The sequence below is a fragment of the Aulonocara sp. 'chitande type north' Nkhata Bay genome, linkage group LG1 (assembly GCF_057382095.1).
Source record: "Aulonocara sp. 'chitande type north' Nkhata Bay isolate Kocher_YH1m ecotype deep benthic linkage group LG1, A_spYH_male_GT1.1, whole genome shotgun sequence".
NCBI lineage: Eukaryota > Metazoa > Chordata > Actinopteri > Cichliformes > Cichlidae > Aulonocara > Aulonocara sp. 'chitande type north' Nkhata Bay.
Window position 1 is genome coordinate 35962057 of NC_141344.1, and position 14372 is coordinate 35976428.

Sequence of the window (14372 nt, forward strand, 5' to 3'; positions counted from 1 at the left end):
TTTTTTTTGCATATGAAACCGGAGGAGTTGTACTTACATATTGTGCCATCAGCTTGTCCTAGGTCACGGTTTCCTTCCACATAAAGCTTTGCAAAAACTGCATAAAAAGCGCTTGCAGGAACAAAAACATAATATTCCAGAAACACGCTTTGCCGGTCCGATCAGCTGTTCAAAACACTTCCTACGTTGGAATAGACGTCAGCGCGAACTTTTGCATTTCTGCCATTACCTGGCCGAAACCGGAAGTGACGTCATTTTCGCGGAAATGTAGTCTTTTTTGCGATCAGGGCCTCAGGGCCTATACTGCTCTTTTTAAAAGTTATCTTTGACTTTATGACTTTCTGTGTCGTTTCTGGGATGCTTAGGACTCATATTGCACTGCTGGAAATAGTTTATTTTGATGCATATGCTGCTTTTTTGCAAATTTGCAGTATAATATTTATTTTCGTTTTTCCTTCAGTGTATAAAAATTGGTGTATTTCAAAAATAAAACTATGAAGACACTCAAAATAAATTTCCTGTGGTGGGAAAGTATTTTGTGCAACTTTTTTGTATTTACAGTTTTGAGGGATAAGCCTCTTAAATTTCTCTAACTACAAATATATGTTAAAAAATCAAAAACGATTTTCAATGTTTTTTGTAGTTTATTGCACTTTTTTGCAATTTATGTAATTACTATGCACTTAATGCATACATATTATTAAAATCTGGGCTATAATGGTTGTATTGATGTATAGCAACTTGAAATGCTCCCAAAAATGGCTCCACAGCATGTAAAAATATAATATAAGCTCTGGCGGACTTGGTTCTATGGTAGGTCTTAAAGGGTTAAGAAGTTGGATATGGTTATTGTCCGTGAGAGGGGGGCAGAGAGTTCAGGAGCCTCACAGCCTGTGGATACAGGCTGTTGGCCAGTCTGGATGTTCTGGCCTGTATAGACCTGTACCTTCTCCCTGAGGGCAGCAGGTGGAAAAGGTGGCGAGCAGGGTGATGTTGGTCCCGCAGAATACTGTGCACCCGTCTCAGACAGCGAGTGGGGAAGATATTACTAATCTCTGGCAGACTTATTCCAATAATTCTGCCAGCTTCTTTCACCACCCGCTGGAGTGCTTGCTGATCGGCCTTGGTGCAGCTGGGGAACCACACTAGAAATCCATACGTCAGAACGCTGCTGATGGCACAGTTGTAGAAGTTCAACATCAGAGATCTGGGAATGTGTGCGCTCCGCAGTCTCCTCAGGTAGTAGAGGCGCTGTTGGGCTTTCCGTGCAACTGAGGTGATATGGTTGCCCCAGGACAGGTCCTCGGTCACAGTTACCCCCAAGAATTTAAAACTGCTCACCCTCTCCACCGCCTCACTGCCGATGAAGAGAGGCAGATGGTTGTTATGACCCTTCCTCCGGAAATCTACAATGATCTCCTTGGTCTTTTTGGTGTTTAAGACCAAGTTATTGTCGTGGCACCATGACTCTAGTTGTTGCACCTCTGTCCTGTAGTTTGTCTCATCGTTGTTGGATATAAGTCCGAGCACTGTGGTGTCATCGGCAAACTTAACAATGGGATTGGACGCGCAGGAGGAAATACAGTCATGGGTGAAGAGAGTGTATAGCAGAGGGCTCAGGACACACCCCTGAGGGGCACCGGTGTTGACCACAAGGGTGGAAGAGGTGTTCTTACCCACTCTGACACTCTGTCTGCGATTAGTGAGGAAGTCCACAATCCAGTTGCACAGAGAGGAGTTAAGTCCCAGTTGGTGGAGTTTGGGACGGAGTTTATATGGCCGGATGGTATTAAAAGCCGAGCTGTAGTCTACAAAGAGGAGCCGTGCATAGGTGTTCCTGTGTTCCAGGTGCTCCAGTAATATTACACCACGGACAGTGTTTCCTGTGAGGCCATCTTCACCCGACCAGGGCCTCTGTTGCTCGTTGATGCCATCCACATTACACCAGGGTGTGTGGTGCTGACCAATACCATCCACATTTCACCAGGGCCACTGTTGTTGGCTTCTACCATCCACATTACACCAGGGACAGTGCTTCCTGTGAGGCCATCTTCACCACACCACTGCCTGTGTTACTGTCAGGGGCCATCCACATTACACGCCGGCCTGTGGTGTTGTCCGAAACCATCCACATTTCACCAGGGCTTGTGTTTCTGCCTGATGACATCCACAAAACACAGGGGCCTGTGGTGCTGGATTAGGCCATCCACATTACACCAGGGCCTGTGGTGCTGGCCAATACCATCCACATTTCACCAGGGCCACTGTTGTTGGGTTAGGCCATACACTTTACACCAGGCACAGTGCTTCCTGTGAGGCCATCTTCACCACACCAGGGCCTGTACTGTTGGATGAGGACATCCACATTACACCAGTGACAGTTCTTCTTGTGCGGCCATCATCACCACACCAGGGCCTGTGCTACTTGCTGATGCCATCCACAATACACCTGGGCCTGTGGTGCTGACCAATATCATGCACAATTCACCAGGGCCAGTGGTGTTGGCTAAGGCTATTCACATTACACCAGGGTGTGTGGTGCTGACCAATACCATCCACATTTCACCAGGGCCAGTGTTGTTGGCTGGGGCCATCCACATTACACCAGGGACAGTGCTTCCTGTGATTCCATCATCACCACACCAGGGCCTGTGGTGCTGGCCAATACCATCCACATTTCACCAGGGCCACTGTTTTTAGCTGAGGCCTGTGACAAAGTGGCTAGGACAGAATTCATTTGCCATTTGTCACTTGCGTATATTGTTATTCTGTGTTCTGTTATTTTACAGTCAGCCATAATGCTTTAATTTAGACATTGCTGGTGTAACTTCTCTTAACACACAATATCCCGGGTTTTGTTTGTGGTAGCAGTAGTTACATTCTTTACATCCATGCATGTGTTTTAAAGCAAACACTACTAACCATCAGATCATCTGAATTCTCTTCTGTTTACAGGCACATGTCTAGTAAATTATGTTTCTTTAGAAAATCTGTGGCGGGAGTTGAAAGTCCGTGTTGCTCGGCGACAGCCCCAAAACATCACTCTTATAAACAGTACATTTGCATAATGTCTGTGAAGGTGCATAATGACTGAAACCAGCCCACTGAAGGAACAATGAGCTGGGAGGTCAGTTCCTTAATCTTAATTATGCAAATTCTCATGGCCATTGATCAACAACCACTGTCAAAGACCACTGACCTCCCAGCTCATTGTTCCCTCAGTGGGCTGGTTTCAGTCATTATACAAATGTACTGTTTATAAGATTGGGGAAACCTGCAGTCAGCTGAGACTGAAGAAGTCACTTGGATGAGTGACGAAACGTCTCTCCCACAAAACGCTACATCCAGATGAACAGAATCAACTTTTTGGAGATTTACTTTCCTGGATGATTGAGAATGCATCAAGACTTTTCTGAATCCTTTATCATCTGCAACTGAAAATAGTTGTGGATGATTACTATACCTTTCTAATGTGACGCTGTTGTCCCTGGCTTTCTTTCTCTGGCTCTCCCTCCTGCTCTGTTCCTGTGCTACTGCGAGTGTAACTACCGTCCCTCCACACAAGGCTCACATGTGGAGTGAAGCGGAAAAAAGTGCGAGAGAGAGGGTGAGAGAAAGAAAAATAAAAAACCCACGGCTCGCGTCGTTCATGTCAAAGATCCGTCTCTAAGAGCCGTTTCGTTTGCGACCGACACATCACTATAGTACACTGTCATGGCATTTGGGATGTGTAATGCACCTGCAATGTTCTAGAGGTTGGTGAATCTCCTCCGTAGTCCAGCCGTTAACCAACCTACTGAGTCCTAAGGTTGATTTCCTAGTGCCTGGTGAATGCCTTTGAAAGTGCAAAAGCCCTCCTATGCCACACTCCTGTGTTAACTGCACACGACTTGACGCGTCCATTCAAGTTAGAGGTTGATGCCAGTGCTGTTGGGGCTGGGGCAGTATTATTGCAAGAAGACTTGCAGGGATTGGACCATCCCATTTGTTACTTCTCCCGCAAGTTTAACAAGCTTTAGGTAAATTACTCTGTCATTGAAAAGGAGACATTGGCCTTGTTGCTAGTTCTTCAGCACTTCCATGTGTACTTGGGGTCTGGCACATTACCTGTTGTAGTGTACACTGATCATAATCCACTTGTATTTCTTGCCCGAATGTTTAACCACAATCAACGACTCATGCGATGGGCCTTGCTGCTGCAAGAGTACAACTTGGAGATTCGGCATATAAAAGGATCAGAAAATGTACGAGCTGATGGTCTCTCCCGGTTGTGAGTATGACTTGTTTTGTTGTCTGTCACGAATATTGAAATCTGTGTATACAAAACGTAGTCTTTTATTTTAAGGGGAGGGGTGTTACGGCCCTGGGCCTTGGAGGAAGTGAGACCACCCTTTTGTTTATGCAAATCCAAGTGTGCTAGGACTCGTGGATGACTGGCTGCTGGGAGTCCTGTGCCATCCTTCTTTTATGAAGATCAAAGTGTGCCAGACCATGCGGACGATTGCCTGCCTGGAGATCCCATGACACTCCAAGACCAACTGACTGGCTGATTGTCTACACCTGTAAGTATAAAAAGGCTGAAGATTCTTCACACTGCGGGGAACTGCTGCTCTGAAGTGAACATGCAGTGTCTCCCTCGTCTGCCTAGCATTTGAACTGTGTTTGTAAACCCTGATATACAGCTGACCTTAGTTTTATTAGAGTCTTGTGTTTGCTGGCTCACCTTAGTTAACCCTTAGCTTTTATTCTTGCCTGTTCTTTTCTTTGTGTATTAATTGTTTGCCCGGTGGTCTGTTGAACAGCCCCATCAGTTTTCAGTTTAACGTTTGCAATAAAACCCCTTATTTTCTCTGATTTCGTGAGAGGGCTTGTGTATGTTTCTCCCCACCTGTCGCCTAGCAGAGGGGGTTGTAACAATGGGTTCAAATTGCTTTTAATAATACTAAAAGAAAGAGTGATATTAAAAGCAAATATTTAAGTACACTTTAAATAATAATCAGTTTTCTAAAATTCAGCACATGGATTGCCCCCATAAATTACAACTCTTACTGTTTTCTGCCACTACTTGTGGCCAAAGAGAAAGAAAAAACCCACAGTGCCACAGTAACCTGATCAGTGAGAAATACAACAGGTTGAAATAAATCAGAAACATTTTATTGTTAGGGTTCATGTCTAAAAGAAACCAGATCACAGAGCTATGATCTGGTTTCTTGGCCAATATTTTAGGTTGATGAGAGATGAGGGGAAATAGCAGTGTGTGTGTGTGAGAGAGAGAGTGTGTGTATGAGTGGGTGGTTGGGGAGGGGTGTTTTAAATTGAATGCAAACCTTTCTAAATCAATGCCTTTTAAACTAAGCTGCCTTTTTCTACCCTGTAAGGTATCTGAAGGTTGCCCTGCAGATGAGTTCTTATTTTCCACTCTCTCCCTGTGGCAAATTTTTTGAATGCCTTATTCTATCATTACTCTGGAACAAAGACTTATTCTTGAGATGCCTTTTTTTTTCTTTCATCTCTGACAAGCTGGAGTAACATCAGACTTTCTTGGATTAACTGTTGAATGCTTCTTGTTGATGTCACTCACCTTGAATCCATTCCCTCATCTGTCTGGATCAGACCAGCAGTGGCTGGTTTCCTGCTCGTGACGGCGTCTTTATGGGGCAGCTGGCAACGTTTACTGCAGTGTGAAAGACTGATGAGGAGTTGGGGCCAGTAGTTGAGGACTGAGCTGCAACCTTAAGGCAAAACTCAGACGGAAATTCTCAGATTGTTTGGTGATGTTTGAAGAACTGTTAAAAAGCTAAAACAAACACCAACAAAATAAATCTGTATTTCACTTTGTTTAATTCCACCATGAACCAAATGCAAATGCTTGAAAGTGGTCAGAAAAATAGCACTATTCTAACTGGAACAAATCCTCTATAAGACACAGCCACACACACACACACACACACCGTTTTTTTTACATGCAGGCATTGCTTTCAATATGCCACTTTCTTTCGTCTTTCAGTGTCTCCTAATGGGTAGCTCAGAGTATGAAATTTTTATATTTCCCCTATAATGACTTTAAAGGTGCACTGTGGAGGAATTCTGGCCCCCTATTCTTTTCAGGACTGTTTTAACTGAAACACATTGCAGGGTTTTTGAGCAAGGTCATGCCAAATGATCCTATTGTCCTTTTGAAAAACCCAAGCGTGCTTGAGTTTCAGGGCATGAACTGACAGTTGATCTTTCTCTTTCAGGATGTTCTGGCAAGGAGCAGAATTCATGGTTACATCAATTACAAAGGAGCCCTAGCATGCTATAATCACCATGTCTGACTGTTGGTATGATGATCTTTTAATGAAACGCTGTGTTAGCTTCAAGTCAGATCTAACAGGACTCAAATCTTTCAAAAAATTTCACCTTTTGTGTCATTAGTGCATTTAGCATCTTATCTTTGTCTACTCTCAGAATTTGTTTATGCTACTAGCTTAACCAGTAGCACTTATCACTTGCCCTAAGAACAACTTTGAGAATATGTAAGCAAATTTATCGTGGATCCATAATGGTACCGTAGCGGCATCTACTGACCTAACAAGGGATTACTTCATTACAGTGTGTGCATGGGTTGTGTGTTTAAAGACACAAGCCACATTATGCTTTGACTAATTTAATCACAAAGGAAAAACATGGGGAGAAAATCCTAAATCATTCTTGTCTGTTTAGTTAAATAAAAAGAAAGCTACACATCTAAATTGATCCCACTTTAGGGCAACTAAGCTCCCCTGCCTTGATTGAATTACGCCACAGTGATGACGACATTATTAGGGTTCTTCTTGTTCCATTGCACTTTTCTAAGAAAGAATGGTGTGCCAACAGAGTATCACACAATATTTTCAGACTAACCTTGTTATCACCTCCTCCTGGCTTGGTAGTGGTTCCACAATAAAAGCTACCCTGAGGTTTGTCACCTTTTTTTTTTTAAAATGTGAAGTCTCAGCACAAGCTAATGTCTGCAATACATTAACAGTAAATACATCTATGTTATGCTGATACATATTTAAGCTAAAATTCAAAGCATTATCTTAGAATCCTATAAATCCTGTAAATCCTGTAGTCTGTGTGAAGGCAATTTTTATTCAGTGTAAGATCACTACGTAAAAGGATAGTCATGAAATACAGTGAATGACTGTTGAAGGAATATGACAATAAAGACAGGGTTTAGTTTCATGAAAATACAAGGGATGCTAACTTTGTTACTTTAGTCTAACTCTGAAAAATACAATGGAATTTAAAGCTTTAAGTGAGACTAATCAACTGTTTAAAGAAATGATGATTGCCATGAAGAAAGCTTGAAGTACACAGTTACTGTAGCAGCACTGCATGTGTTGGGTTTTACTGCTCTAAAACTAAAACTCTTCCTTTGGGGAAATACTGGAAACAGTGTCGAAGCTGGCGGTCGGGGTGGTGTCTCTGTCCACCACCATCAACCTCATACTGAGTCGTACAAGAGTTAGGCTGAGTTAAGTGCTGTGGGAGTGTTGCTGTGGTAACGGTTCTGTGGAGTGTTTGTGAGTGTTTCAAGCTCCTACGGGATTCAGGGGGCGGGCAAGTAAGAAACTGTGTGTGTGTGTGTGTGTGTGTGTGTGTGTGTGTGTGTGTGTGTGTGTGTGTGTGTGTGTGTGTGTGTGTGTGGTTATGTATGTATGTGTGTAAATGAGTGCTGGCTGGAAATGCCTGGGTGACCTAATGCACATCTGTGTTGTTGGAATGATAGACAGAGAGCGTTTAAAAGTCTAAAAGTCTCCTCCGTGCAGAGGAGCAGAACAGCAACTTTAATCGAGGCATTAAAAAAGTCTAATTTAGGACAAAACATCAAGCAAACAAACAAGCAGTGTGTTATCGGGCCCCAATGCTCTGACACTGGGGATGTGACTAAGGTTATCGTGCCCCCTCCACCAGCAGCTCATGTTCTAAGCTGCCATATCTTATTAATAAACCTGCAGAATAGTAACCAGATCCAACCAACTCATTAGTTCTTCAGCCTCATTCTCAAGCTGTTCTACAGTTTCTCAATGCCAGAAAGAGCTTTATCTCTGAGTTGAAGTTTTACTTATTTCATCTCACTTATCTAGTGTGTTTATTATTCTTATCCAGCTCTTTCCTATTATCATACTATTCATTTTACTTTCAGAAATGTAATTAAAAAGCACCAAGTCCCATTATAGGAAAAAGTAGTTCAGTATTCTTACACCTTAATCCTTCCAGGTCTTGCATTATTTTTAAATCTGTTGCTTTGAAGTTTTGAAATGGTAGTCCACAACCATTTGTTTGTTTGTTTTTACACACAGCAGGTCTATCAGTCTCACAGTCCAAAACCACCCAACCAAAGGGTCTAGGTCAGGGACACAATTTTTGACTTTGTTTTGTATCAGGATGCATTTTACCTCAAGTTGGTAAAAATAGATCTGTAGCTGGAATAGGTTCCATCTGCCCCGAGACGCTGAAACATATAAGAAGAAGAGGATGGATGGATGGCTTATTATGAATCAGTTTCATAATCTACAGACTTCCACTACAGCAAATGTGGTGGCAGAATTATGATGTCCACTAAAAGACATACATTTGTTAAAAAAAAAAATAAATTGTGAAAAGCCACATTAGTTATTTCAAATTCGAATGGTGATTCAGATTGCCTTATTCATGTGCTTCAAATTTAAGCAATTGACAGACCAATCTCTAAACTTTCTCTAGTTAAAAAAAATCTTGAAAGAGTAGTTTGCCATCGCCAGTGTGTGAATGTGTGTGTGAATGGGTGAATAACTGAATGTAGTGTAAAGCGCTTTGGGGTCCTTAGGGATTAGAAAAGCGCTATACAAATGCAGGCCATTTACCATTTACCATTTAGTTGTAAAACAGCAAAGTGGCTGTCTGCAGAGGAATGGTTTCTTTGCAGAATTTCAGTCAGGATTAAAAATTCATTACAGAAACAGCGCTTATGACAGTTACTAATGACCTACTAATGTTTGCTGACAGTGAACTCATCTCTGTGATTATTCTCATAGACCAGCGTTTTATACTATTGACCACAATGTTTCATTACAGAGATTAGAACACATTGTACATATTATTTGTATTGGGCTGTAGAGCTTTGAATCATTTCTATCTAATAGGGTCCAATTTGTTCATGTAAATGGGGATTCTTATTCATACACTAAGGTTGATTATGGAGTCTACAGGGATCTGTGCTAGGTCTAATTCTAATTCAATTTATATTATGCATGCTTCCCCTGTGCAGTATCACTCAGTGGCTTTTAGTATAGTATACATTTTCATTGCTGCCCAAATGATACACAGCTGTATCTTTCCATGAAGCCAGATGACACATGCCAGTTCGTTAAACTGCTGAAATGTCTTGATTACATAAAGACCTGGATGACCTCTAATTTCCTGCTTGTGAATTCAGATAAAACTGAGGTTCTTGTACCCAAAAATCTTAGAAACATAGTGTCTAATCAAATATTTATCCTGGTTATCTTGACCTGCAGTAACACTGTAAGGAATTGAGTTATTTTTGACCAGGACATGTTCTTCAGTGCCCATATTAAACAAACAAACAAAAATATTGGTAAAATTGTCCTGTCTCAGAATGATACTGAAAAACTAGTTCATACATTTATTACTTCTATGCTTAACTATTGTAATTTATTATTTTATTTTCAGGTTGTTCTAAAGGTCACTGAAAAGCCTTCAGCTAGAGCAAGAGTATTGACAGAGTCTAGAAACAGAGAGCATAGTCCGCCAATACTGGCCTCTCCCTGTTAAATCTGAATTGGATTTAAAATCCTTCCCATCACATACAAGCTCATGAATAATCAGGCCCCACATTATCTTAAAGACCTCATATTCCCATTTCATTCAAATAGTATATGTTTCACTTCACTCTCAGACTGGTTTACTTGGCTCCAAGGGTATATAAAAGTACAATTGGAGGCAGAGTTGGGATTTCCAGTTAGGATTCCAGAGACAGACACCTTCTCTACTTTTAAGATTTGGCCTAAAACTTTCCTTCTTGACAAACTATATAGTTAGTTCTGGATCAGGGGATCTTGATTCCTCCCTTAGTTAAGCTACAATAGGTTTAAGGCTGCTGGAGACTTCCCATGATACATTAAGTGTTTCTTCTTCACTCAGATTTTTATCACTATGTGTTTACACACCACTTTGCACTTAGTTACTATTAATCTCTGGCTCTCTTCCACAGCATATCTGTTGTTCTGTCTCCCTCACTCCCTTATTGTATGAACTACCTATACTATAAAGTGCCTTTAGGTGACTGTTGTTGTAATTTCGGAACTAAACTGAACTGAATAGAAAATCACTGTCCAGATAAATCCTTAGCTGTCGAGTGGTAAGGGTTGCTTTGAGAAAACTCAGTGAAAGCCAAGCAGTGACGTTGATGTGTTGCTTTGATTTACAACAGCTGGTTTTGTAATGGCCCTCCTAATCATCCATTAAACATGAACATTTTCAGTATGCACTTATGCTTCTTTTTGTTACAAGTCAGGGAAGGTTTTTGTTTTGCTTTTTTATTTTTTTATTTTATTTTTTTTGAGACTTTGACCTTTGAACTAAGATTACTTTGACAGCCCTACCCTCCTGTCTATGCTTTCTACCAATGAGAGATTAGACATGACAGCCAGCAGTGCCAGTGGTGCAAAAACATCATTATAGTCCCTAGCAAATTCTTAACTCACATATATTTTTATATACTGCATTTAAACTGAGAACTTAAAATGTAATTGATAAATAAAACAACAATTCAATCTTATCAAATCCAAAATATACACAAACTTCCTTAAAACTGACAAGTTCCGAGCTCTGACTGAGCTACTCTCACTGGTGTTAAGCAGTTCCAGGCAGGACTGTGAGCACTAAAGATCACAGAGACATTTCCAGTTGTTTTTGCTGTGCTACATGAAAGAGAACAGAAAAGTGACAGCTCATCAATTACCAAAAGTCAACATGACCTTTAACCTTTAGAGCACATGCTGAAGGAATCTGTTAAAAAGTGTGATACCAGTGCTTTTTAGTCTGTTTCACTTGCAGTGGCTGACATAAATGACTTAGCAGCTCAGGCTCTGTGGATTTTGAATGAGAGATATTGACTGGTAACGAGTGTTTGAATATTCTCAGGTAATGTAAAGAAAATGTACTTTTTCATTAGAAAACAACATAGGAAGTATAAATTTGTGCATTATTAACAGTCTGAAGTGTTACTAAATGAATATAAGTAATAATTAAATGAAAGAAAACACAGAGTTACATGCATATAGTATTGTTACCAGTTCAGTGTTATGATATCATCTCACTTTCCCCCTTGGGAAAGTCACATGACATTTGTTAGGGCAAGAGGAGGTGGAGGGGGTTAAAGTGCCTCAATGAAAACCACATGGGGGGAGGAGAGACCTGAGACCAGAAAGAGAGGGGAGGGGGGAGACAGAAATAGAGAGAGGCCCACTTGAGCTAGTAAGATAAAAGAAAAAAGCTGTAAAGAAGGTCTAAGAGTACACCAAACTCAGAAGCAGGACTGAATCCAGGACCACGACCAGGAGCGGCCCAGTTCACCATGTCAGACTCCATCAGAAGAAGAAGCTCCAGCAGGCAGCTTCTGCAGAACCTCATCAGGTCAGTGGGAAATGTTTTTTGGTCACAGATTCTTCACCTGCACAATAAAATGAGTAGATACATAATGACACATCAGCCAAAACAGTAGAAGAATGCAAATGCATATTTAAATGCTAGCGATAAACTTAAGATAAGTGCATATCTAGCAGATATTAAAAACCTATGAGTACAGCTAAAATTTCGATCAGCCATACTTTGAAGCAAGATACATTTTTGAACGTGCAATATTTGTAATACATCTTATATTATGATCATATGACCATATTGTTTGTAACCAAGCGTCATCTATATTGGCTGTAATGTACAAATTGAAAAACTGTAAAAATGAAGAGATGAACTGATTACAGCAGAAAAGCAGCATGGCTTTTTTATGTTTCGATTTCAACTTAGTCCTTTCTACTTTATCTTTAATATGCAATTGTATGCATGCAGGTCTCATGGTTTAAATTATGTCCTTGAAGATGGGTGATGTGGGTTTTTTGAAAATCAAGACATTTCATCCTCATGACTTCAGCATTACAATGGAGTACTTGGCAAATAACATGAAGCTGTGACTGTTTTTTCAAATGATGTGAGTGAAAAGCTTATAACAAAGCAGTCCAGTATCTCTGTTTTGTACTTACATGTCACCTCACCCCTGTTTAGGTTTATTGCAACCAGTTTGCACCACATTTATCTGAATCGTATTTCACATCCTACTGAAATTGTGTATACTTCTAAACCAGAAATGTGGTAACGGAGAAATTTAAATGTATAGTTTAGTAGTTTTACTGTTAAACAAAATAAGACAAAAAATAAGTATTTTTCTAAAGAAAACGTAAAGAAGTGTCTTCTGCTGACTAGTTGTTAACCACTGTTTTGGAGCATGACCTGACAAGTTACCAAGAATTAAATAGAAGTTTGTAAAATGAGTTCTAAACAGTTTCTGCAGCTCCTCCTTTAAAACAATGGAGGTAATTGCTCAATTTAAGTTACTTTTATCATCACAATGATTTTTAATTCAACCAGCCATTTGTTGCTTTCTGTTCTCTATTTGCCTAATTTGGCCATTTACAGCAATCTGCTCTAATTTTTCACCTCTAATAGGCACAGGACCCTGAATCAGTGATACAATCATTGTCTCTGTATTTCTTGTATTTCTTGTTTCCTCCATGAGTGCTGGAGCATTGCTATGTGACTATACTCAAAATGACATTAGGCTGAGTTCAGTGGCTTCCTTTATAGCTGAAACTTTCTTAATGTCTATGACATCATCTGGCTGACTCCTGAACCCCCTCCTGCTCTACTACGTACACACATACAGGCACACACACACACAAAGAAAATCCTGTTCTGCAGGCCTGCATTGCCTCATTGTGTAAATGGTGGAAAAAATTATGCTAATCAGACAGACATCCTCTGTAATTTTATGGTTATTAACATTGTGTTAAATACCCCAGCAGACCCCAAGGATACCGTGTAGTTCAGACCACTCTGCAGAGACAATACATTGTCTGAGCATGTGAAGAAAATGCAACAATACAAAACTGTGCTTTTTGGCAGATCACACAAACAGTTTCACACTGCCAGACTGATTTGTTATTGCATCTAAAAGCAGTCGTGTAGAATGCAACAAGTCAGCAGACAAGCCAGCTGTTGGTCAGTTCTTTGTCCACTGTTTTGTGTGCATAGATTAAGTGCTGCTGATGTTATACCACACGTTGCATGGATTGATTGTGTAGGTCATCCACCAGTCAAAACATTGGTGAATCCATCCCTGACTCCGCCAGTATCCTCCAACAACAGTTGCCCCAACAGTTACCCCAGTGGACCATATGGGACTATGTGTGTGCGTGAATGTTATAAAGCACCGTATGAATGTGTGTGATTGGTGAATGAGATTTCTAGTAAGAAAATACTTTGAGTGCTCAAATAAGTACAAAGGCATGACATTTGCCAGTATTAACATTTGACAGAAACCATAAAGTTCAACTCACCTTAAACAAAGTGATGTGACTCTATAAACCTCACCACACAAATATGCAGTTTATACAGCCGCAATACTGCCTAATCAACTTCCAGAGAGGTACATAATTATTATTTACTCAAAGGAAGCAATTACTTAAGGACATAGTGTCAGTGGGATGTCATCTAATTTTAGATCACATCACAAACCATAAAAATTAAAGACTATGTGAGAGTACTATATTTACAGTTTGGCCAACATATGTAAAATTGCAATTATTTCATGCGTTAATTTAAATTTTAACAGGAATTGATAAGACTACATTTGCCTTTGCACAGAAATAATAATTCAGCAAGCATGATCAACTAATTCTGAAATTTAACCTGACACAGTTTTTTATACCACTTCCTAAACATAGCTTTTAGATAAGCAAACAGTGTGTGTGTTAGGAAGCAGGTAGGCTGTCCTTGAGGCAACAAATTATGCTAAATAGATAACAGGCTATCATTTTCCAAAAGGCTCCAAAACATTTGCATAGCCCACTCAAAAAGTTGACTCTGTTCTTCTGGATGTTGCGTTTCCAGTGTGAGAAACATTAGGTCACTTCATTTAGTGACTTCTTCTGGAGAAGAGTTCTAGACTCCTACATGTTTAATCTGTTCAGGTTAGCAGTTCAGCTGCCATTTTTGTTTTTGGAGCCAGAAGTTTATGTAACAAATCTGGATGAGAGGTTAACAGTTGTCAGAAAATGCTAGTTAGC

At 40.4% G+C, this 14372-nt stretch overlaps 1 protein-coding gene across 2 annotated transcripts in view; it reads left to right on the top strand.

The window, feature by feature from the left end:
- Positions 1-11526: 11526 nt before the first annotated feature.
- The window catches only part of lsp1b (lymphocyte specific protein 1 b), a 59435-nt gene continuing 56589 nt past the window's right edge, over positions 11527-14372 (top strand). For both annotated transcript variants that reach the window (XM_086294442.1, XM_086294443.1), the window contains exon 1: positions 11527-11667. In XM_086294442.1, coding sequence (XP_086150568.1) covers positions 11609-11667 — 59 coding nt within the window. In that variant the 5' untranslated portion in view covers positions 11527-11608. The remainder of the gene's footprint in view (positions 11668-14372) is intronic.